Source organism: Bos indicus x Bos taurus, chromosome 26 (genome assembly GCF_003369695.1).
Source record: "Bos indicus x Bos taurus breed Angus x Brahman F1 hybrid chromosome 26, Bos_hybrid_MaternalHap_v2.0, whole genome shotgun sequence".
NCBI classification, from domain to species: Eukaryota; Metazoa; Chordata; class Mammalia; order Artiodactyla; family Bovidae; genus Bos; species Bos indicus x Bos taurus.
This window is the reverse complement of record NC_040101.1, coordinates 14,849,913-14,875,204: the sequence shown is the minus strand read 5'-3', so window position 1 is coordinate 14,875,204 and position 25,292 is coordinate 14,849,913. Positions and strand designations below refer to the sequence as shown.

The 25,292-nt window shown below is 51.4% G+C and overlaps 1 protein-coding gene across 3 annotated transcripts in view; it reads right to left on the bottom strand.

Annotated features, from left to right (window-relative positions):
• Positions 1–25,292, bottom strand: part of HSPA12A (heat shock protein family A (Hsp70) member 12A) — a 173,163-nt gene that overhangs the window by 11,233 nt on the left and 136,638 nt on the right. For all 3 annotated transcript variants that reach the window (XM_027528416.1, XM_027528415.1, XM_027528418.1), the window contains 6 exons: positions 23,243–23,328; positions 21,604–21,731; positions 18,152–18,338; positions 15,639–15,743; positions 8,120–8,236; positions 248–419 (listed from right to left, as the gene is read on the bottom strand). In XM_027528416.1, coding sequence (XP_027384217.1) covers positions 248–419; positions 8,120–8,236; positions 15,639–15,743; positions 18,152–18,338; positions 21,604–21,731; positions 23,243–23,328 — 795 coding nt within the window. The remainder of the gene's footprint in view (positions 1–247; positions 420–8,119; positions 8,237–15,638; positions 15,744–18,151; positions 18,339–21,603; positions 21,732–23,242; positions 23,329–25,292) is intronic.

Genomic DNA, 25,292 nt, shown 5'->3' with positions numbered 1-25,292 from the left:
TGATGAACAGGGGTAGCCACTGCTGAGTTTACAGTGTCCTTGGAGGGGCCAGGTTGGGGGAGGGGGGAGCTGAGCACAGAGGTACTTAACTCCAGCCTCCTCCAGAAGCATCTTGAGGTCTCCTGGCATCTTGAGGGCTCCTGACGGCCTTTGCAAACTCTGAGGCAGAGACACATGCAGGGGGCCAGAGAGGGGCCAGCGGGGAGGGGAGAGGGGCCAGCGGGGAGGGGAGAGAGAGAGCAGGTACCCTGTGCAAACCCAGCTCCTACTGTGTCACTGGAGCTGTACCCGTTGACCGCGGCCTTGCTGCTCAGATCGGTCATCTGGTGCAGCCGCAGCTTCCGGCAGTAGATGGAGGCTGCCTCGGGCTCCAGGGCAATGATGAGCTGCTCCGAGTTCTCTGGGGAGGCCAGGCCTGCCTGGAAGACAGAAGGCAAGGCTGGGACCCCTCTGTGGACACCCCTACCTTGGGTGTGAGCACCCCCAAGGAACGGGCACTCATCCTCTGCTTGTTGGGGAAACTCCCTCCACAGGCCCCTGCAGAGCCTAAAATCAGGGGTGACTGGGTGCTGAACCCTAAGCCAGGTACCCAAACATCCCAGACTGGGCAAAGGAAAGAAAGTGAAAGTGAAGTCGCTCAGTCGTGTCCAACTCTTTGCGACCCCATGGACTGCAGCCAGCCAGGCTCCCCTGTCCATGGGATTTTCCAGGCAAGAGTACTGGAGTCGGTTGTCAGCGTACAAGTATTCTTGGCAAGTGTCAGGCTTTGTGAGCCTCAAGGCCGCCTGCATGTTTGGCCCGCTTGGTCCACAGTTGAGAAGCCCAAAGGGGCAAAGGACTCAAAACTTAGAAAACCAACCCCAGATGGAAGGGCGATCATGGACTGTTTCCGGCTCCAGAACTAAATGGTAGGACCGAGGCCTAGCAAACACCAATGGTTGGTGGCCTAGGAAACAGAAAGACCATCTCCGGGCCTCAGCTGTGCGAGAATCTGAATCTGCTATGTGGGCATCTGACCTGTTAACTCCGGAGCACCAAGGGGGCTCCAGGAGAAAGCCCCTCACCCTCACCCTGGAATCCACAGGGTCCTCAGGTCGTAGATGCGGGGAAAAGCCCACTGGCAGTTATCCTGTGCAAAGCCCCTCTCCTGTTCACAGCAGATGTGCGTCTGCCCCGTGACGCCTGGCTCGCTCCAGCCACAACCCCTCCAGGCCTCTCGAAGGGCAGCCAGGGGGCTTCGGGAACACCCCTCTGAGGCTGCGCAGAGACACAGACCGGCTTGGCCTTGACCTGGAGCACGAGGTGTGCTTGCTTGCTGAAGCTGCCCATGCGTATGGATGCCCTTGGTTGCCAACATGACGGGAAACTAAAACTAGCTCGTTCTGGCACCGCTGTGTTTGCTGTCTTTGCTGCCATTTCCGAGGGAACCCGGGATGTTCCCTGGGTGCAATATCCACTTTGGAGAAGGCCCCCAGTTCTCCCCAGGCCCCAGGAGAAGGCCCCCAGGCTCATCTTGTCAGCCAGGGTCTGCCTAACATCACACTCGTAAATGACCCATGGGGAAGAGCCAGCCTAGGATCATGAGCAGAAGGGGCTTTGGAGGGTCAATTATTGGGCAAGGAAGGGAGGGGAGTTGAGGTTAGAAATTGCAGATACCTTTTATCCAACTCCTTCACTTTATGCAGAAAGAAACCAAGGCTTGGAGAGGTAGGGTCACCAACTGTCCTGGGTTTCCTGGGACACTGATCTCTCAGTGCCCAAACTGGGACAGTCTTAGGCTCCAGGGTAGCCAACAGAAGTGAGAGCCAGCCCAGGCCCCACAGACTAGCTCTAGAACTGGTTCTGAGCTCTCCTGTTCTTAGTAACTCCAGTTACTGAAGTGGGGCCCAGGCCTCCATGCTTTGACAGAACTCCTGGGTGCCCCTAACACTCCCCTCCTGAACTGGTTTGAAGGTGCGACCTCCACTCATTTAGTCTGGGACAGGACTGCCTATACCTGCTGCCATCTGTTCTCCCGAATAACCGTATTATCCCAAATGAACCAATCAATTAGGTCTCAGATACCCTTAGCCGGCAGGTGACAAAGTCTCTACTTTGCCAAAACTAAATGTCTGCCAAGGGAAGAACCCTTCTGGAAGACTGTCCTTCACAAAACCAGATGGAACCATACGTGGCTTCACCCTCCACGGGAACCTGCCTCCTTCCTGCTTCAGTTGAGCCCAACCACACAAGCAGGATCTGTTGCCCATCAGCCGGGCCCCCAGGTTGAAGAGGCCAGGTCTGCCCTGAGCTTACACAGGTCAGTGGGTGATTGACGCAGGTGTGTGCCAAGATTCTGGTCCAAGGGATTAAAGTGCCCCCTCCCCCAGCTTCACTTTCTCACAGGATCTCATCAGACATCCTCAGTAAAAAGGCAGCCGAGGGTTAAGGTGCCTGATGAAAGACGCCATGGGTTACCCACGGCAAGTGCTGCCAGGAACAGGGAAACCTCTGAACCTTTCTCCCCAGGATCCCAGAAGAAAAACTCCAGAGTGACAGCAGGAGGAGCCCTGTCTACCGCACAGTGCTCGTGGCCTGGTTCTTCCATCCTCATAAAGCCAAGACCCTTCTAGACCAGGAGCTCACAGGCCCGGCTCCCACCACGTGGACTGAGGAAGAAGGAAAGATGAACAACAACAGCGGGCCCGGGATACACAAGCCTCTCCTGCAAAGCTCAGGATAGGAGGAGGCTGCGGAGGGCAGAGCAGAGGGCGCCCAGGACTTGGTGTCAAGGAGGAAAGGCACGTTCCTGTCTCTCGGTACAGCCAGGCGGTGCCTACATGGCTGGTGAGAATAGCTGGGTCCAGGGCCTGTCTGGGGCAATGGGGACTGCAGGGGACAAAGGAACAGAGAAGACAGACACCTTCATTCCTCTCCAGGCCTTCCCAGAAATTCTGAATAGGCTAACTTACATGTGAAACATCCATGGAAAATCACATCAAGTCCAGAGGAGTGAGGGGTCTTGAGTAGAATGATACAATTCAAGGGCGTCCGAGGGTCCCTTGGTGTTTGACTGAGACCACCTCCCACCGGGATGCTCCCACATCCTGAAGATGTAAAAGACTAGCAGACTGATCCGAATCTGCCCCCAAAGAGCCGGGGCTGCACCCCTCAGGGGACCATTCATCTGTCCCTCCCCAGCTGGACTGGGCTCAGCTCCACAGCAAAAGCTTTGACCCATTTCCGTAAGGAGTTCCCCACGATACCTGGGTAAAGATGCAGATGGAAGCGGAGGTGAAGAGGACCCCAAACCAGAGGGGAGGAAAAGGCAAGGTCAGGGGTGGGGGGTGGCCCGGCAGTGTCTGGGAGGCCCAGGACCAAGTAACCACACTCCTCTGCTTGAACCAGCCCCCGTCCCTGCTCCCCAGCAAGACTGAGGTGCCATGTCCCCACCAGCCAATGCTCAGGGAGGCCACAGGCAGAGCGGAGAGAGAAGCCAGAGAAGACAGCTGTCTCTACACAGATTCCATCTCCCCAGGAGGCTTCTCGGAGCTGCCGGGAGACTCTGAGTAAAGGAGGAAATGCAGATATCTCCGCCAGCCTCTTGCAAACCCAGATGTCTTTCTCTCTGAGCAGAAGGATGCCGTGCCCTGAAATGCAAGCTTAGTTTGTCTATAAAACCACTCCCTGTCCTCAGCAGAAGCCCCCTGGCCTAGGGGCTACAAGAGACCCCGGGGGTCTTTGCCTGGGATCAGTTCAGGGTCAGCCAGGACGGAAGAGCTCACTCTCCGCTTCCAGTAACCCTACCCCTGGAGCTGGTATCCCAAGGCCACAGTTCTGTTCAGTGTGAGCTCTCCCTCTGCACAGCCCCCGGCCCAGCACGTGGCATGTTCTGCCTCCCACCGTCGATCCGTGCAGACCTGTCTAACTTCTCCTGCAAGAAGGGGTGTTTTCCAAGGGCAGCTGTCAGGTCTTCTGGCCCTAAAGCTCACAGTAGGTGCTGAGAGGGCAGCTGCCAGATGAATGAATCGCCCATCCCTCCAGCTAGGCTTTCTGCGATCCTCGGGCCCCTCTCAAGAGAGCTTTGCAGGCATGACCTGAGGATTCTACAGTCAGAAAGCCTCTGAACCAAGAGCAGTCTCCTCCATCTGACTCTCCGCATCTGGGCCAGCAACAGCTCAGTCGTAGTATTAGTTTTTAGAGCTCAGTTTCCTGGTCACAAGCTCCACTGGGAGGGGCGGCGGGGTGAGAAAACCACACTCCAGGGAGGCCAAGGACGAGGGCGGTTACCACCCCGACTTCTCTGCTCCTTGGCCCTGCAGTCAGCCAGGAAAATCTGCCAAGGGGCTGTGTCCACAGCTGCGTAAAAGGCCCAGCCTAGTTGAGTGCTTGGCTGGCCTGGCATCGATCGACCTGCAAAGAGCTACAGCCACAGGGCTTCTGAGTGCCGGGTTGGGTTTCTTTCTTGATGTGATTATCTTTCACTGCTTGTTCAGAAAGGGAGGCAAATGCAAGCTCTGTGTTAGATGAGATCATCATGGGTATGGCAATATAATTTATTTAACAGGTTTCTGGAACCTATGAGAGTTACACATTTTAAGCAAAATTCATCTAGAAATACACTACACTACTTCCTATGCATGATTCATGCAGGACACAGTGGAACTGTCTCCTATTCTAGCTCTTTTCTGAGGGCCTCAGAAGAGGCATCAGCTGTTCTTTCTGTTGCCATCTTTCCAGTGAATGCTCTTAAAGGGTCTAAAGCTGCCCCAAGAAGGTGGATCATAAAAGATGGAGCTTTAACCCACTTCTTCAGCAATCACTTGACACAAGAGGGGTTTGGGGGATTCACAGATGAAGCTGCCCCCATGTCAAGTGCTGGGCAGCCCTCACTGGCTGTGAATCACAGACCTTCAAGTTCAAGCCCCAGGCCCACCCCCCTTGCAGGCCTGCTTCTCCCCAGGATTGCTTCTGTCTCTCTCTTCATCCAGGCCTCTTCCTCCTCCACCAGGCTGATGGGAGGTTGACATTCAGCCACATGACAATGCCATGAACTTGCACCCAGGAGCCTGGAAGGAGGGGCTCCATTTGCCACATGCAAGCAGGGTGGGCTGACCAGTTTCCCAGCTGCCTTGATGGAAAACCATCCTGCTCACCCTGCCTGCTCATCTGCGTGAAGCCAGGCCGGTGGGCCGGGCTTCTGGTGGAAGGGCTGCTGGGAAGGCTCAGGTCTCAGAAGCTGGGTGGGCCAGGAACTATCCTTTTTGCTCAGGTTTTGTATGTGTCAGATTTCTTCAGAGAAACAGAATCAGTAGAATGTTTGTATATGTAGAAAGGGGATTATTATAAGGAGTTGGCTCACATGATTGTGGAAGACTGACAAATCCTAAGACTTCAGTCGGCAAGCTGGAGGCTCCGGAGGGCAGACAGTATAATTCCCTTGCCAGCAGGCTCAAGACCAAGCAAGAGTCCAGTTAGAGGCCAAAAGCAGGGGAAACAATGTCCCAGTTTGAAGGCAGGCAGGCAGGAGGAATACCCTCTTACTCTATCTAGGAAGGTTCAGCCTTTTGTTCAAAATCAGGCCTTCAACTGATTGGATGAGACCCACCCACCTTAGAGAGGGCAATCTGGTCTATTTAGTCAATCAATGTAAAATGTTAATCTCATCCAGAAACACCCTCATGGCAATACTTGGAATGATATTTGACCAAATATTTGGATACCCTGAAGCCCAGTTAAGCTGACACATAAGAAGATTAACAGCCACCATTCTCACTCTGTATAATAAATGGGAGGTGAGGAAGGAAGAGTTGGAGAAATGCTAACTTGGGAGAGTAGCAAACTCCATTCACTTTATCCTGAAGACTCTTCCAGAAGATATGCTAAAGAGGGTGCCCCTAACATGTTACAGACCCTTTCCCAGAAGTACAAATGGCTTCAGTGAGCCACTTGGATGTGAGCAATTTGAGAGCAGGGCCCCTGAGCACCTACTGCATCCTGGAAAAGCAGGCTGCTAGCACAGGCTTGTTTAATGAATAAATGAAACAGTGAACAAAGAATGAATGAACAATTGGTCCCTGCCATCTTCAAATCCATCCAGTGACTGTAAACTGAACACAAGTATCAAAAAGAGCCCCAAATTAAGCTGCACACACAGTGGCCAGGACAAACGTTACCCGGTAAGGAGAGGACAGATCCACTGGCAGGGCATCTCCTGGCCTCAGGAAGCAAATCCTCCCATCCCTTCCATCCACGCTTGTCACCTGGGCCCTGCCCAGGAACTGCTGGCCCTCCTACTGCCCGAGGTGCCAAAGCCCAGAGGACACCCCATCCACCCCAGCCTGGCTTCCCCCTTAGCCTCCTCAGTGTAAGGGGTCTTTCCCTACACTCCCCAGCTACCCACCCAGAGAGGCATCCCTTAAAGAGCTGGCCCAGGACTCCACAGCCCTGATCAATCTACCAGTCTCTGCACCTCTTACTTTTTCAGGCTAAAAATAAGAACTGTCCCGTTTCCAGGTCACATGTTTGTTGCTGAAGTCTTCCTGAGGGCTGGAAAATGAAAAAAGTCCAAACGATGAATCTTGAGGATCCTTCCTGGGAAAACTCAGGCCCCTGGACAGTGTGTCTCAGCAGACACCTGGGTCCCCGGGTCCCGTCTCTGGATCCTTGGACTCTGCCTGAGGGCTGACACCTAGGAAGAGCTCCCTGATGCCCAGGGCTCCCGTGGGCAGTGAATCTGCACTTGGATCTCTTCCTTTTTAAAGAAGTTGTCTGTTTCTGGAACTTCTACCCGCTTTCCTTGTCCCTATAAAAACAAATCTATTTTTGGCAGATGCATAGACTGAACCAGATTCTCACGCTGAACAGAGGAAAGGGAGAGCAGAGGAGACAGGCTGGGGCAGTGGAGGGAAGGAGCAGATCAGGGGTGGGGTAAGGAGGGGACACTGTCCTTCCCTGAACTGGAGTAAAGCCCTAGGCATGGAGGACAATTTAAGGTACGCCCAGGCCCATCTGACTGGTGCTCAGTGTGTGTGTGTGTTAGTCGCTCAGTCGTGTCCGACTCTTTCAGACCCCATGGACTATAGCCTACTAGGCTCCTCTGTCTATGGGATTTTCCAGGCAAGAATACTAGAGTGGGTTGCCATTTCCTTCTCCAGGAGATCTCCCTGACCCAGGATTTGAACCCAGGTCTCCCACATTGTAGGCAGATGCTTTACTGTCTGAGCCATCAGGGAAGTCCATGTGATTTTCCAGGCAAGAATACTGGAGTAGGTTGCCATTTCCTTCTCCAGGGTTAGTGCTCAGGGTGGATTCAGTTGAGGTTTTTGAAAGGAAAGGTCCATCCTTTCCTTTGAGTCTGTGGCCACACACTCAGCATTAGAGGTGCATCTCCTGGGAAGCGCAGCTAACTCCAGGAGGCATGGCAGAGGACATGGGTGATGTTCCCCAGCCTGCTCAGGTGGAAGGTTCTGGAAGCTGACTCCCAGGGTAAGCACACATTTATTAACCTAGGGGACTAAGCACAAAAGGATCCCACTCTGTCCCGGGATCATAATAGCAGGTCAGTATGGCTGGCCACTCCCACCATGAAGTCAGCCCCTCATGGGAGCCCCTCCATGGCACAAGTTGTCTGCAAGTGTGAGGGGTGGAGGCCACGAGGGTTAGGGTTAGGGTTGTGGCCCCAGTGATGCCCTCCAGCACCCATGAAGGATGGGCTGGCCGTTGGTGCTGCTGGTGTTCCTCCTGCCCAAGGTGCCAAAGCCCAGAGGACAACACACCCCCTGCCCTGGAGCCTGGCATCCCCCTTGACCTCCTTACTGTAAGGGGCTTCTCCCTACACTCCCCCACTACCTACTCAGAGAGGCAGCCCTTGACCTCAGAGAAACAGGCCTTGACAACAAGACCTGGAAATGAATAAAGCCAGAAAGAAAACCAATGCCAGCCCCTCCCCTTGTCCATCAGACCCCTTATCCTTGCCAGGGAGGAAGCTGAGGAATGAGAAGGCTCCTGACCTCCTGGCTGTGGGCGACCTCTCGCTGCCTCCTGAGGAGGCCTCTGAATGCTGGGGGACAGCTGAGTGGGGTGACAGCCAGCACCATGTACATCTTGGGCCCCCACCTGCCCCCAGCCCCGCGCTCACCTGGTAGGCAGCTTGTCTCATGAACTGCTTTGCCGGCTGCTTCCAGATGGCGGGCACTGTGATGACCCATCTGACATCAGAGTTCTCGAACTCTGAACCCGCCTGGTCGCTCAGCTCCTGAAGCCAGAGAAAATGCAGCAGGTCAAGTAGGCAGAACTGGTCCTCCCGCGGCTTCGCCGAAAATCCAGATTTCTTGACCACGAACTTTTGGGGCGTCTATTCTGCAGTCCCCTGAACCTAACCAGCATCAGGAACAAGAATCCGTTGTCTGAATTTTCAGCAAACAGGGAGCTAACCAGCTCCTTCATTCACTGGATGTGGCTGCGGGTAGAGGCGGGCAGATCTGAGGCCTTTGGTCACTTCCTAGTCCTGTGATGTAGGGCAAGTGACCACCTCTCAGGCCTCAGATTCCTTATCTGCACAATGGGGATAAGAGTAAGCTCATATCATTGTTGGGAGGATTGATCGTTTTCTCAGAGCTCCACTTCCTGACAGCTTCCTCTGCCATGTCAATCTTGTTAAGCTCCTTCCATACCTCATCTCCATGAACCCATTTGAGAATCCTGTCTGGAAAAGGTAGGCACAGCCCGTTCTCTACAGATGGCAAAATAAGGCCTAGATGTGTTCAGTATCTCTGTGATGACTGACCACTGCTAGAAAGGAGCAGAGACAAACTCTGCACCCAGACCCGGGTCTATGTTGACGCTAAAGGCCAAGAAAGGTCTTAACAAAATTGTTACTTTTGGTCTCGGATCTGAACAGTGCCTGGCCTACAGGAATGTTTAGCAGCTGGTGGCATTTGTTATCAGAGTTGTCACTCACTCACCTTACTGCAAGCCCAGCACATCGTCAGGGGTTTCCTGGCAGGCTGGGAAGGGTATGAGCAACATGACCTAGCAAGAATGGTGCTGCCCTTAACTTTCAGTTAATGTAAAACCTATCTACACACAGAAACAGGCTCACAGACACAGAGATCAGACCCGTGGTTGACAAGGGGAAGAGGGAGAGGACAAGGGATGGACTGGGAGTTTAAGGGTGGTAGATGCAAACTATTACATTTAGAATGGATAAACAATAAGGTCCTGCTGCACTGCACACGGGCTACGTCCAGTCTCCTGGGATAAATCATAATGGAAAAGAATATATATTTTTTAATGTATAGATGTGTATAACTTTGCTGTACAGCAGAGACTGGCATAACATTGCAAATCAACTATACTTAAAAAAAAAAAATCAGTGAGACCCACCTGGATAAACAGCATGGGTAGAAGCATCAGAGGTCTCAATCAGGCCCATGAAGACAAAAGACCTCTGATCAATGCTCACGCCACCTGCCCCTCCCCTCCTGCTCCCACATTCCCCAGACAAATCTGAACTCAAACCTGGTGCTGGCGTTTTAGTCACCAAGTCATGTCCGACTCTTGTGACCTCAAGGACTGTAGCCCTCCAGGATCCTCTGTCCATGGGATTTCTCAAGCAAGAATACTGGAGTGGGTTGCCATTTCCTTCTCCAGGGGATCTTCCTGACCCAGGGATTGAACCCATGTCTCCAGCTTGGCTGGCAGATTCTTCACCACTGAGCTACCTCAGAAATATATACATACATATATACGTATATATATATCTACATATGTAGATAGATATATGTAGATAGATACATACATATGTATGTAGATATATATATACTTCAAATTCTTTTCCATTATAGGTTATTATAAGATGCTGAATAAAATTCCCTGTGTTATACATAGGTCCTGTTTTCTTCCATTTTATACATAGTAGTGTCTGTTAAAGGCTTCCTTGGTGGCTCAGCTGGTAAAGAATCCGCCTGCAATGCAGGATACCCTAGTTTGATTCCTGGGACAGGAAGATCCCCTGGAAAAGGGTTAGGTTACCCATTCCAGTATTCTTGGGCGTTCCTGGTGGCTCAGATAGTAAAGAATCCCCCTGCAATATGGGAGACTTGAGTTTGATCCCTGGATTGGGAAGATCCCCTGGAGGAGGGCATGGCAACCCACTCTGGTATTTTTGCCTGGAGAATCCCCATGGACAGAGGGGCCTGGCGGGCTACAGTCCACAGGGTTGCAAAGAGTCAGACATGACTGAGCGACTAAGCATAGCACAGCACAGTGTCTATTAATCCCAAACTCCTAATTTATCCCTCCCCAACCCTTTCCCCTTTGGTAACCATAAGTATGTTTTCTATGTCTGTGGATCTACTTCTGTTTTATAGAGAAGTTCATTTGCATCATTTTTCAGATTCTACACATATGTGATATATGATATTTGTCTTTGATTTACTTCACTAATACAACAATCTCTAGGTCCGTCCATGTTGCTGCAAATGACATTATTTCATTCTTTTTAATGGCTGAGTAGTATTCCATTTTTATTTGTACCACATCTTCTTTACCCATTCATCTAGTCAATGGACATTTAGGTTACTTCCATGTCTTTGTTACTGTATAATAAATAATGCTCCTATGAACCTTGGGGTGCATGTATCTTTTTTAATTTGCATGTATACTTTCATCTTTTCTGGATATATGTCCAGTAGGATTGCTAGTAAAACAGTCATTTTCTGTTTGTGTCTTTTTTTGTGTTTATTTTTTTGATGTTTTATTTCCTTGAGGGCTTCCCTGGTGGTTCAGCTGGTAAAGAATCCACCTGCAGTGTAGGAGACCTGGGTTTGATCCCTGAGTTGGGAAGATTCCCTAGAGAAGGGAATGGCTGCCCACTCCAGTATTCTTGCCTGGAGAATTCCATGGACTGTATAGTCCATGGGGTCACAAAGAGTCAGACATGACAGTGACTTTCACTTTCTGACAGGAGGTCAAGATGGCAATCTCGGACTGCAAGGAGATCAAACCAGTCAATCCCAAAAGAAATCGGTCCTGAATATTCATTGGAAGGACTGATGCTGAAGCTCCAATACTTTGGCCACCTGATGTGAAGAACTGACTCCTTGGAAAGGACACTGATTCTGGGAAAGATTGAAGGTAGGAGAAGGGGATGACAGAGGATGATACAGTTGGATGGCATCACCAACTCGATGGACATGAGTTTGAGTAAGCTCCAGGAGTTGGTGATGGACAGGGAAGCCCGGCTTGCTGCAGTCCATGGGGTTGCAAAGAGTTGGACACGACTGAGCGACTGAATTGAACTGAACTGATTTCTCTGTAGGTCTGCGCTGGGCTGTAAAAGTAGGTGAGACTGTAATGGGTTGAGAGGGATGCTAAGGGTACCGCCTATATTAACCGTCCAGCCTATTTTAAACTCTTTAAACAGGAAAAGGCTCAAAGATGAATGACGGGCTTTCCTAGCCATATGGAAAGTTGTCTGGTTGGGCTGTTTGCTCACCAGAGGGTGGAGACCAGATTGGAAGGGAAGGAAGCTGGCACTGACTGAACATTTCCTGTCATGGCACTTTCACCGACTGTCCCTCATGAACAAGACCGCTCCAGGGATGTGATTTCTGAGAAAATCTACTCGAGCTTATTCAGGTCCAACATGCAGCAGTCCACTGCTCTGAATCCACCTGCCCCTTGAACACCTGCCAGCCTCTTGTGAAGGACCCAGTTCCTATACATCTCCTCAGACTTTTCTTCACAATGTGTTCCCTGCAGGGAGAAAGTTCCTGAAGGCTCTGGCTGAGCCGACAGGTACACAACCACCCCCCGTTCACCCATACTGTGCCTGATGACCTCTGTCCCCTCCCATCCCTCCCTCCCCTGAAAGACGGACTGCTCAGGCCTGTCCTCACGTCATGGCCAACCTGAAACACACGCCAAAGTCACAGACTTTCTCAAGTCCTACATTTTCCCTGAGTTCCCGAGGCTCCTCGTCTTAATCTGAAGACACCCTGCCCCCACCGGCCTCCTTTCATGCCTGCATCTTCCTCTGGGCACTCAGTCAGGCCCCTGGAATTCCTCTCTTCAGGCCCACAGAGGGCCACCTCCTCCCCTGCTTTAAGGCCTTCTTGGACCCACGGCGGCTCCCTTTCACTGCAGCCATGAAATTAAAAGACGCTGGCTCTCTGGAAGAAAAGTTATGACCAACCTAGACAGCATATTAAAAAGCAGAGACATTACTTTGCCAACAAAGGTCCGTCTAGTCAAAGTTATGGTTTTTCCAGTAGTCAGGTATGCATATGAGTTGGACTATAAAGAAAGCTGAGCGCCGAAGAAATGGTGCTTTTGAACTCTGGTGTTGGAGAAGACTGAGAGTCCCTTGGACTGCAAGGAGATCCAACCAGTGCATCCTAAAGGAAATCAGTCCTGAATATTCATTGGAAGGACTGATGCTGAAGCTGAAACTCCAATACTTTGGCCACCTGATGCGAAGAGCTGACTCACTGGAAAAGACCCTGATGCTGGGAAAGATTGAAGGCAGGAAGAGAAGGGGACGACAGAGGATGAGATGGTTGGATGGCATCAGTGACTCGATGGACATGAGTTTGAGTAAACTCTGGGAGTTGGAGGTGGACAGGGAGGCCTGGTGTGCTGCAGTCCATGGGATCGCAAAGAGTTGCACATGACTGAGCGACTGAACTGAACTGGACCCATGGCAGCTCCCTTTCCATGGGTCCCCACTGGCCTCCCTGCTCCTGCCTCTGACTGGTCGCCACCTGCTTCCCAGTGAACCCACCTCTGTCTCTCTCCCACTCCCTTCCCTAGAGTCCTCTCCCCACCCCCTTTGATGAAGGAAACACTCCCTCCCTCCATCACATCCCGTTTATCTTCTTGGTTTCCACGTTCCTCAGATGAGCCCGCAGGTGGCGTGTCAGCCTCTCCCTCAGCCCTCAGGCCTGCGTCAGGGTCTGAGAGAGCTGCCAACAGGTCACTCTTCTTCCCCTGCAGGCCCTGAGGACCACGGCGGTCTTCCCTCCTCTAACACTGCCCTTGAGACCACTCACTGCCCTGAGAGAAGTCCCGTGAGGGCTCCCCACGGCCCAGGAAGAATTCCTTCTACTGGCATTCGAGACTCTGCACCATCTCATCCCCCGCTCACTGGTCCCGCTCTCTCTGCAGCTTTGCCCTTCGCCTGCTCCAAACCGCCTGCTCCCCGCAGCGGTTGGCCATGTTTTCTTTCCCCTGAGCTGTTCCTGGGCCGTTCCACCAGGTGAAACACCTGCCCTGCCAGCTGCTGCGTGTCAGAAGCCCCCAAGCCCTCTCCACCGGGGGGATTCCCTGCTACTGTTGTTGGGTAGAATCTCTGCCTTCACTGAATTCCCGACACCCATCAATTGACTGCATACCCCATTGCAGTTTGTTTCCACACAACCAGAACTCAGAGAGGACCTGGCCCACACGAAGTACTCAAAACAAAAGGTACTTGAATGGATGAAAGCAGTATTAGGTTCTCACTTCTTTGGCTCCTGCTAGCCCTATTTCTGCGGAGAACGCAGTGGCACCCCACTCCAGTACTCTTGCCTGGAGAATCCCAGGGACGGGGGAGCCTGGTGGGCTGCCGTCTATGGGGTCACACAGAGTCGGACACGACTGAAGCAGCAGCAGCAGCCCTATTTCTGAACTTCCCAAGTGGCGTTAGTGGTAAATAACCTGCCAATGCAGGACACTTAAGAGATGCAGGTTTGATCCCTGGGTTTGGAAGATCCCCTGGAGAAGGGCATGGAAATCCACTCCAGCATTTTTGCCTGAAGAATCCCATGGACAGAGGAGCCTGGCTGGCTACGGTCCATAAGGTTGGGGACACAACTGAAGCGACTTAGCATGCACGTACGCAGTCCTATTTCTAGAATTCTATTCTATTTCAAGAATTCACTAAATTTCTTCTGTTTGTTTTGTTATTTTAGTCACTAGGTCGTGTCTGACTCTTTTGCCACCACATGCTCCTCTGTCCATGGGATTCTTCATGAAAGAATACTGGAGTGGGTTGCCATTTCCTTCTCCAGGGGATCTTCCCGACTGAGGTATCAAACTCACATCTCGTACTTTAGCTGGTGGATTCTTTGTCACTGAACCACCCTGGAAGCCCCACACTTCTTCTATTGATCCCATAATACCAAATGCTTCTAAGGTTCCCAGTTCTTTCGAGACCGAGCTCAGTACAAGGCTCTTTAATGCCCTGATCTACACCCACTCGTCACCATGCCCATGGGAGGGGACTCTGAGCAGACTGCTATATTCCCCTGGGAAACTAGCCGTTTTCTTCATTCTGAGCCATCATTGAACAAACCTTTGTGAAAGGCCAACCAAAGGGGGCTTATTCACCGGGTCAGCTTCTTCCATGGGGTCTGGGGTGCGAGCCATGGAGAGAGACAGCAGCAACTATTTGCCAAGTGTTTACTCCTTCCTGAGCCCCATGGGAGGGGCTCATTTAACATTCAACCTTTCACTTATTATCAAACGACCCCCAGGGAAGGTGCCTGCCTCCTTCTTCACTTTAGGTATGTGGGTATCAGAGAAGCTGAGCACCTTGCCCAGGATCACACAGTTGCGACGTGGGTCCCCTATCTTTCTTTCTTTTGTTTGTTTTACTGAGATATAATTCACATGCCATAAAACTCACCTTTAAAGTGTACAGCTCAGTGGGTGCGAGTATATTCACAAGGTGGTATGACCTTCCCACTGTCTAACTTCATCATCCCCCAAAGAAACCCATACCCCCGGGAGTCACTCCTCACTCCCACACCCCCCCGCCTCTGGCAATCACTCATCTACTTTCTGTCCCCATGGATTTGCCTCTTTGGGACATTTCCTACAAATGGAATCCTACGCTAAGTGGCCTTTTGTATCTGGCTTCTTTCACTTCGCATCATGTCGTCGAGGTTCATCTGTGTCACGGCATACGTCAGTACTTCATTCCTCTTTAAGGCTGAGTAATATTCCAGTGTGTGGGTGGATCCCATTTAGTTACCCTTTCATCCACAGATGGACATGTCGGTTGTTTCTGCCTTTTTGGTTATTATGAACAGTGCTGCTATGAACATTCATGCACAGGTTTTTATGTGAATATATGTTTTCTTTTCTCTGGTACACACCTAGGGTTGGAACCTCCAGCTTGCTCTGTGTTCAACCTTTTTTTTTTTTAGTTAGTTATTTTTTGGCTGTGCGGGGTCTTCGTTGCTGCACGGTTTTCTTGCTCCTGGCAGTGAGCAGGGGCTACTCTCATGGTGTGTGGGCTTCTCACTGCGGTGGCCTCTTCTGTTGTGGATCACAGACTCTAGGATGTGTGGGCTTCGGTAGTTTCAGCTCTCAGGCTCTAGCGCACAGGCTCAATAGCTGTGACACATGGGTTTTAGTTGCTCTGCGGCATGTGGAATCTTCCCGGACCAGGGATCGAACTCCCGTCTCCTGCACTGGCAGGCAGATTCTTTACCACTGAGCCACTAGGGAAGCCCCTGTGTTTAACCTTTTGAGGAACTGCCAGGCTGTTCTCCCCAGCAGTTGCCCCATGCTCCCTCCCCACCAGCAGCGCACATGGCTGCATCCTGCTTTCTGAATACGAAGCCCACATTCTGTGCCCCTCCACAGTACAGGCTCTAGTATGTGCCTACCTTCAGTGCTTGCTCCTTAAAGTACTGCAGGGCGTAAGCAAAGATTTCAAGGGCTTTGACTTTCTTGCCGTTTGCTGCTGTCAGGTCTGTATCCATGGTGAGGTCCTGGAGGGGAGAATGAAGTGAGATAGGAAGAAGAAAGCCTCCCTTCTGGCTTTAGGCACTGCCACTCGGAGACCCAGGAATCCCAGTGAACCATGTTTGTGTTTCCTGCAGACTAGGATGGCATGCCCCCAGGACAGGGCTGGCAGCATCGCCCCCTTACTGTGTAGAAGGCCCTGGCTGCCCCCCCCAATCCCATCTCCACTGCTGCCCTCCCTCCCTCTTTTCTTCCCTCTTCTGGACCCTCTGGGAGCAGAGGTCTTGGGGCAGCAACAGAGCTGGGGAAGAAAGAAAAGGCAGCAGCCGCCACTCCCGATGCAATTTACATACTATTTCCACACATGGACACACATGGTCACCCTTGGGAACCCTCCTAATCGAGGCCTAGATAATCATGCCAACTCGCTGATGTGCATGGCACTAAACAGGCATGAAGCTTTCACTACCCGATGAGCTGCCAACCAAGTCACAAAAATAGAAGGGCTCCTATTTTAAGGCTTGTGCTGTCTAATCCACTGAGAGCCCAGCATCACTGCCTTCTTCTCCTGCCAGAAGCCACAGCAGCTGCTGCGTGTGATCCTCGGGTGGAAGATGCTCCGTGAGATGCCAGATGGACTGAGGTCATTAAAAAATGATGAAAATAGCCCCCAGGGGGTGGGAATGGGCAGAGCAAATATCAGGAGGAAGCCCCTAAGTCTCCTGGAACCAGCAGACTTATCACCACTGGGGGAAAAAAATCAGTGTGGCCTCTGGATTGATCCAGGTTGGGTAATTAGCCTTTGCCTTTGGAGCGTGAAGGAGTATCAAGTGCTAAACTGGCCTTGTGGGACCTGCCCGTCATCTCAATCCATCTGCACAAGCTCACTACTCCAACACCTGGGGTTAAGCAAAGACACCCCAGCTTTGGGGTGGTGGCTCCCAGGCCGCTTCCAGCCACCAGGAAGACAAGGGCTTGGAATTGAAAAATTCAAACTGAAGAAATTCTGGGCTTCCACTTGCAGGAGACTACTATAAGGCACCGAATCCCATCAGGTGAAACAGGAAGGACGCTTTTCGAGCAGATGTTGGTCTGCTTGAGAGAGAGACCACCACGTGCACGAACACAGAGCCCTGGGTGCTGGCTGCAAGATCTCCCCAGTAACATCTGTTTTGTCATCTGCAAACCCTTAACAGTAGACAGATAAAAGCGATACTAATAGAAGGTAGCAATTGACTTTAACTTGCTAAGGGCTGGCATGGTTATAAGGGCTTTGTGTATTTTGATTCCTTTAATCCTTACAACCGGAGAAGGCAATGGCACCCCACTCCAGTACTCTTGCCTGGAAAATCCCATGGACGGAGGAGCCTGGTAGGCTGCAGTCCGTGGGGTCGCTAAGAGTCGGACACGACTGAGAGACTTCACTTTCACTTTTCACTTTCATGCATTGGAGAAGGAAATGGCAACCCACTCCAGTGTTCTTGCCTGGAGAATCCCAGGGGCGGGGGAGCCTGGTAGGCTGCCGTCTCTGGGATCACACAGAATCGGACACGACTGAAGTGACTTAGCATAGCATAGCAGCATAGCAATCCTTACAACATCCCGATAAGAAAAGCACAAGTAAAGTCTCCATTTCACACATAAGGTAAAGCAAGGCAGGAGAGGCTCAGTGACTTGGATCAAGTATCGCAAAGGTGGCAGAGGCGGGATTTAAACCCAGACCATCTGGCTTCAGGGTCTGTGGTCCTAAACACTATGGGCATCCTGCATCTCTAACTGTGCATGTTAAGGAAAATTTAAGGGATAAGCTGCTTAAACTGAAAAAATTGTATCCTATGGACCAACATTTTGATGAAGCTCAGGGGAGGGTCCTAATCGACTTGGCCATCTCACTGAACCCTGGAAAGTAGGGAGCAAAACTGCCTCAGGCACTGAACCTCCAATTATTGGGGGGAGGGTTGATTTCCTGAGCCACTCCTTCCCCACACAGAGGGTTAAATGAGCTAGCTGTTTTGTTACTTCCAAACTGGTTCATTAATAGCCACTACCCTGAGCCCCCAAAAGGCCTCCCAGCCCCCAAGTTCTTCCTTCAGGACCCCTTGATTTCCCATAATCCAGCAACTGAAGGGGGATCTCCCAGAACAGCAGGGCCCCCCCAGTCCCCTATGCCTGTGCTCCATCCAGCCAGTGTCTCTCTGACGGGTCGATTTCCAAAGCAAACAAGTTGCTAAATATTCTGAATATCTCCTTGTCCATGTGTGCATCCGAAAATGTACCATGTGGTCCAAAGTGTGGCGTGCTCCAGGCTATTTCTAAAATCAGGTGAGTGGACATTCATTTCTGCTCGGGAGAAACCTGAGGGCCCTCAGGGGTCGGGGAGGGCTGGAGGAACCTCGGCTCTCGGGCACTTGGGGCCCGGGAGAGGCTGGCTCACCCCAGTTGTGTGCAGCTTCATCTTGAACTTCTCCAGGTACAGCCACTGCTTGGCCTCGTTGGGGTCCAGGTCATGGTAAAAGTCCCTGGCAGCATACCCGAAACTGTGGAACTTCCTCTCTGGCGTCAACAGGATGGTGGTCGGAGTCTTCTGGTTGGACACCCCAGGGTCGCCTCCTTCCCATCGCCTGCCGCCAAGGAAAGGCAGAGGTTATGGGCCTTCTTGCACAGATGTAAGCACCTACTGTGTACAAGGCTGGTACAGATGTGGGTGCTCACAGTGGCTGCTACAGGTGCCCTCATTTTAGCTGGTTGAGTGGTGCCCAGAGACACAATTTGAGTTAATAAGTAAAATGAAAGGGACAAGGGCCAGGTTCTTGCTCAGTAACAAAGTCTATTTTATCCTTTCACTCAAAGTTTACTGAGCAGCTACTTTGTGCCAGTTGCTGGTGACACAGAGATAAAACATTTATATTTCTGCCTTCAAATAACTCGCAACATACTAGGTAACTGTGTCTGTGTGTGTTTGGTGTGCATTTTGGCTTTTTAATCTGCAAACACTCAATAGCAGATGGATCCTCTTTGAAACAGGCAGGGGAGAAACACACACATAAATACCTGCCTCATCAGATGGAGAGGAAGGGTCTGGGAAGACAGCCCAGAGAGGTCAAAGGAGGCAGAGAGATGGGGGCCTTGGAAAGAATGCAGGGTTCAGGGGAGACTTGAAGGATGGACAGACAGCCAGATGTTGAAAGAGGGACGGACTGCAGGCTGCTCAGAGAGGGGCAAGCACAGGGCAGGTATGGGGAATGCCAGGTGACTGTGTGGGTTGGAGAAAGCATGTAAATGAGGAGAATGATTGTGCTCGGGTGGGGAAAACGAGACTGGAAAGGCAGTGAGGACCCTGAAGAGTGAGAGATTTAATCAGTGAGTAATAGGGAGCCACTAAAGGTTTTAGAGCAGGGGCAGACAGAATCAGAGCTGTTGTTGACCCAAAGCAGACTGGACTAAAGGAAGGGAGCCTGGAAGCCAGGAGGCTGAGAACAAAGCTCAGGTCTCAAGGTGAGGGAGCTCGTACAAGGATAGAGAGCCCTGGGAAGAGAGAGAGGGGATAATGGGGAGGAACCATCCAGAAGGAGAACCAAGCCAAATGGCCTCACTGGTGAGCAGGTGCCAGGGCACCCCACAGGTTTCAAGCTGGGGAGTCTGGAGGAGAGAGTGCCCCTCACAAATGCCAGCAGTCCCGGCCAAGAAGTAGGCAGGAGGAAACATGGAGAGCTTTATTTGAAAGTGCTGGAATTGAACTCCCAGGTGGGGCTTGAAGGTGCAAGCCAGGAAGAGATCCAGGCAAGAAACAGACCCGGGCACCCCCATCCTGGGTGACAGTCACAGTGGCAGGTGGATGAGAGTGCTGATCGGAACGGCTCTCATCAGAACAGCTCTGGTGGAGGGAAGGGACCATACCCTGCATGTCTGTGTGCTGAAGAGGAGCCAGAAGCCAGGAGGGGTGAGTACAGACTGGAGGATGCGATGGGATTAGATCCTGGAACTGATGGGAAGTGTGATGGAGCAAGCAGCGGGTAGGTGAGCCCCAGAAAAGCTTCCATCCTCCTCGCAGACAGAAAGAAGGAGAAAAGTAAAGAGAGTGGAGAAGACAGGTGACTGGATGCTTCTCCCTTCTTTGGGGCCACAGCAGCGAAGCCCTGGCTGCCAGAAAGACAGGATGCTGTTTCCTCTACCAGGTCCTGGCTCAGCAGGTGGCTCCAGTCCTGCCACGCGACCCCTACAAACAGCCTCTGGGGGAGACACAGTGCACTAGGGGAAGAGCATCTTTCTCCCCAGCCCGCTCTCCTGGCTGGGCTCACACCTGCCACCGCCATCACAGTCCAGACGGAGAGCCAGCCTTTCCCTAGACCTGCCACGCAGATGGGGCCGGAGTCATCCCTGGCCAGTTTCCCAGTCAAGCCCCATCCACCCAGGGAGCCAAGTCCCCATGGTGACCCCACTGAGATGCAGAGATGATCACCATCCCAGGCCGACACTGGTGCCTGGACCAGGGATGCGTTCCACACACAACCTTTCAGAAATAGGTTTTCCAGAACTATGAACACTGACATTTCCAGTAGGTAATGGAATTCCAGCGTTTTGCCCTTCAAATGTTCAATTCTTCATTCCTATTTAAATATAAAAAATTAAACTTTCTCATTCATAATTCTGTCAGTCTGGATCAAGGTGATATTAATATGTTCTGACTGAAATAAAATTCAGGTAGAACCTTCCTCCAAAACCTCTACAATTACTAAGATAACACCCCTAGAGACCCTGAACTCTGTGAAGGCTTTGTAAGAATTCCTCCCCAGCAAGTTCAAAGTTATTTCTGCTCCTTTCTCTTTTGTCAATTTTCACTGTATGACTCTCCCTTTAGAGATAAATTTCTTAAAACAACGATACAGCCGATAAATGTTGATTCTAGTTTATGGGGGCTTCCCTGGTGGCTCAGATGGTAAAGAATCTGCCTGCAGTGCAGGTTTGATCCCTGGGTCGGGAAGAGCCCCTAGAGAAGGGAATGGCAACCCACTCCAGTATTCTTGTTTGATCCCTGGGTCGGGAAGATCCCCTGGAGAAGGGAATGGTAACCCACTCCAGTATTCTTGCCTGGAGAATCCCATGGACAGAGGAGCCCACGGTCCATGGGGTAGCAAAGAGTTGGACACGACTTAGTGACTAAACAACAATAAAGCACTTGATAGGAAATCTCACCACATTTGCACGCACACTCTGAGAAGCAGGTACTGTGTTATCCCCATTTCACAGATAAGGAAACTGAGCTTTAGAAGGTTCATTGATTGCCTGAAAGTGAAGTGAAGTGTAGTCACTCAGTCGTCACTCAGTCGTGTCCCACTCTTTGCGACCCGATGGACTATAGCCTATCAGGCTCCTCTGTCCGTGGGATTTCCCAGGCAAGACTACTGGAGGGGGTTGCCATTTCCTTCTCCAGAGGATCTTCCCAACCCAGGGATCAAACCCTGGTCTCCCGCATTGTAGGCAGACACTTTACTGTCTGAGCCACCAGGGAAGTCCTTTGCCTGAGGTCACACAGAGAGAGACCTGGATCTCCTCCATCACAAACATCCTGTAAGTCAGTGCCTCTTGCCGAGGAAGCATGCTGGAAGTTTCCAACATACTCTCTAGGCGCTTTCCCAAACCAACTAAGTCAGAATTAAACCAATGACTTTACAGACCAGGAACCTGGAGCCCAGAGATCAGAAGCGGCTTGCCCAAAGTGGCATGGTGAGATTAGGCCAAGCAGGGCCAGAATCCAGGAAAAGACCTGCCTACTAAGTACCATTCATCTGCTCATTGGACGATTCCCTCTCCCCTCCCCCAGAGCCCGCCCCCAAGTCTCCACAGTGACAAGTGACTGGCGCTAGCCCCTGCCCCTCTGATGCGTACCTCATCACGTGGATGCATTCTGGCTCCTTGGTGAAGCTGTAGGCATAGCCACTGGACGTGGTCCCAAAGTCGATGGCCACCACCACGAGAAACGTCTGCTGCTCAGAGACGTTCGGGTCGGCATCATTCTGTAAGATACATCATTTTGTGAGATACACCAAGTAGGGTACAGGGCGTGGGTGGGGGCAGTCAAGGCCAGCTTTCTGGAAGGTTCCACCCTGCCCTGCTGTGCACCCACTGCAGACAGAAGGACATTCCACGTTTGGTTCAAGTCTGCCACGTGGTGAGCCCTGGGGAGAGGACAGGCCTGCCTCCTGTCCACGCGCCCCCCCGACCAACTCAGGGAGAAATGGAAGGTCCTCCTGAGTGGAGGGCCAGGCCAGGTCACTGGGGAGGTCACCTGCCTACACGTGTGCACCACATCCTTTATCAACCATGCGTGAACGTGGCAAATTACAGAAACGCTTCCATTTGAACCAGAAGCCCAGTGGTTCCCCGAGTGACGCTGTCTTCCCCCCACTGGCCTCCCCCAGGCCCTACACAGACCTCCAGACCCCGCTCAGCTGTGCCCTGTGTACCCTCCAGGTGACCCCTCCATCTGCCTGGGTGTGTAGGGCAGGGGTGTAGGGCTCAGCATACCAGGAACCTTGCCCAGTCCTGCCACAGTCAGCCATGTGACCCTTGCGGCCCCGAGCCTTTCCTCATCTGTCAAGTGAGTAGGTCAAGTCATTCCAGATTTCCACAAAAAATTTTAAAGCAGTGTAGACTTCCTTTTTAACACCCACAGAACTTCAAATTATACCAATCAACTTGGGATCGAAGAGTATTGATTGGTTAGAGCAGGGGGTGAGAGCCCCACCTACCTGGCCTTTTGTCACACTGCGCCCCATCCCCTTATGTGACTCTGAAGCTTTTCCAGGGAACCCTCAGGGTACAAAGTTTGAAAACCACAGGACCCGGCTCTTCGGTGCCCAAGCCTCTCAGTTTCCCCAAGCCTGAGGGAGTTCCAGAACACAGGCCTTTCCATGGAAGCCAGGACAGTGCCAGGAAAACCAGGACAAGCTGGCATCCCTCCTTAGTGACGGCTCTGAAGTTCTCAGCAGTGTCTTCTTTGCAGGTCTGAGCAGCTTGTATAAAACCGCCCTTCCCTCCAGGTACTTCTCTCTGGTTGGCTATGTGTAAGTGCCTTGAACAGGTGCCCCACAATATCCATCTGGGGCAGCGTGGGAACCAATGCGCAGTCTCCAGCGCCCCGCTCCCGCCACCCCCGCCCCACTCCCGCCACCCAGGTCTACTCTCCCGGGCAAGCTGATACAGAAGCAGCTACAGCCACAGCTTTTGGTCACAGCACTTAACTGCACTAGAAAAACCACTGCTTTTCACTGATTCTCCCACCGGCCAGATGTGGCCACGTCCTCTCAAGAGGGTGCCCCGCAGTCTCTGAGCCCTGAGTCTTTAAAGAGCTGCTTCCCACTACCCGCTCATGTTATTCACACCCAGGCCAATGGCTGCAGAAGCACCAGCCACACCACGGAAAGCCTTTTCTGACCCAGAGTAGGGAAAGCTGACTCAGAAAACAAAGGTAATCAGCACATATACTGCCCCCTCCCTACCCCCGACACACATACACACTTCTTACCACAATGTGGGAAGGGGACAGAGGTGTTATTCCTGTGTCCCCCAGGCTCCGGGCCGGAGATGAATATGCAGACGTGGGGACTGTTTCTGAAAGGAAAGACAAGTGCATCCTGAGAGGTGGTGCAGGCTGAGCTGGAGAGCTGAAATGAGGACTGCGTGGCTTTGCTCCTGCGGGAAGTGTTCTCATCCTTGGAAAGCCAGCTAACGTGGGGCCAGGCTGAACTCCACCCAGAACGGTAGGGTATCTGATCTGGTTGCCCCATATTTGGTATTTAAAACTTGAACAAATGAGACGCTCCTCTTCTCCCCATGACCACCAAGCCTCTCACTAAGTGCAGTCAATCTCTCAGCACTTAGCACAGAGGCTGTCCAGTCCCTAAACCTACCTTCTTTAGAGCCCATTCTTAACCCAGGCACCAGTATATGGACCAGAGAAGACTGTAGCCCCCCGAGATGATGTGCAAATTTTGTGTTCATTTTCTTATAAGGTCATCCACAGCCTTCAGGTTTCCAAAGGGTTTTGGGACCCCACCCAAGATTAACAACCCTAATCACCAGAATAGAGGACAGGGGTTCAACTTCCAGAAAGAACTTCTTTGCTTAGTAGAGGCATCACCTCCTCCCTCCTTCCTTCATGAGGCCCTGCCAGAACACAGGGAACTCATCTCGCTTCAGAGATGCTGAAGGATTTGGATATTCAGTAAGAAAAACCACAGCAGAAAGACATATAGATTAGCTTTCCTGGGCCCACAGTCAGGGTCCCACAACAGACAGAGGTCAAAAGAGAGAAAAGCCAGGAGCGAGGCAGCCTGAACATCATTTGGTTGATTCCCCTGCTGCTCTTACAATTACTCAGGCAACTTCTGAAATCCTGCCAGAGCCCCGTGGCTCTCCCCCAGGGATGAGTTCCCAAGGAGGAGTCACCCCTGGCCCTGGTCAGTGCTGGAAGCTCCATCCCCTCTCCCTGCACACTGCCCAGGACTGGGAGCCTGCAGGGCAAGAAAACAAGGATGGTGGGCTCCCCTGTAGAGGTGATGGCCAGGCTCTTGGCATCGACAAGTCCCAGGTACCATCCAAAGAGTTCTGCAAATACTGCTCCATTCAGTATATAGACTAATTACCTGCTGGGAAAAAATGAGTAATTTGCTACAACAATATGTGGTCAAGGAAACCCAGAGTCTATGAGGTATCTGAGAAAGACCTGTCAACTTCTGGGGAGGCACCAGGAGTGGCACCATCTGCATCTGCTGCCAAATCACTTTGGTTAATCCCACGCGCTTACTGATTTCTTTTCCTGCTTGGTGAGAACTCAAACAGCATCATTACAGTGGGTGCCAAACGAGTTGAGGGAATAAAAGGAATCATGAAAGAGGGAATGCAAAGCCTCGAATCTGCACAGCCACCTCCCCACTCTGCAGGCATCTGTTCCCTCTCCTCCCGATGAGGCTCAGTTCCAACCTTTGGGAGAAAGGCGCAGAAGCAAGTTAAGTACAGAGACCAGAAATCAATCTGTGGGGGAAAGGACTTAAATAGACATTTCTTCAGAGAAGATATGCTAATGGTCGATAAGCATGTGAAAGATGCTTAACTCATTAGTCATTACAGAAATGCACTCATTAGTCAATAGGGAAATCTAAACCATAATGAGATGCTGCTTCACACTCACTAGGATGGCTATATATTTTTTAAAAATAAATAGCAAATGCTGGCAAGGATGTGGAAATATTGAAACCCCTGTATATATCTTGTGGGAATGCAAAATGGTACAGCTGCTGTGATAAACAGTTTGGTAGTTTCTTAAAATGTGAGATATAGTCTTACCATAGACCCAATTCCTTTCCTAGGAATTCGACTCCTGAGTATCTACCCAAAAGAACTGAAAACAAGGATGCTTGTATGTACACGTTCACTGCAGCATTATTTACAAAAACCAAAAAGTGAAAACCACCCAAGTATACATCAACAGATAAATGGATAACAAAAATACGGTACATCCACTCAATGGATTATTATTCGGCTGTAAAAAGGAATGCAGTTCTTATAGATGATAC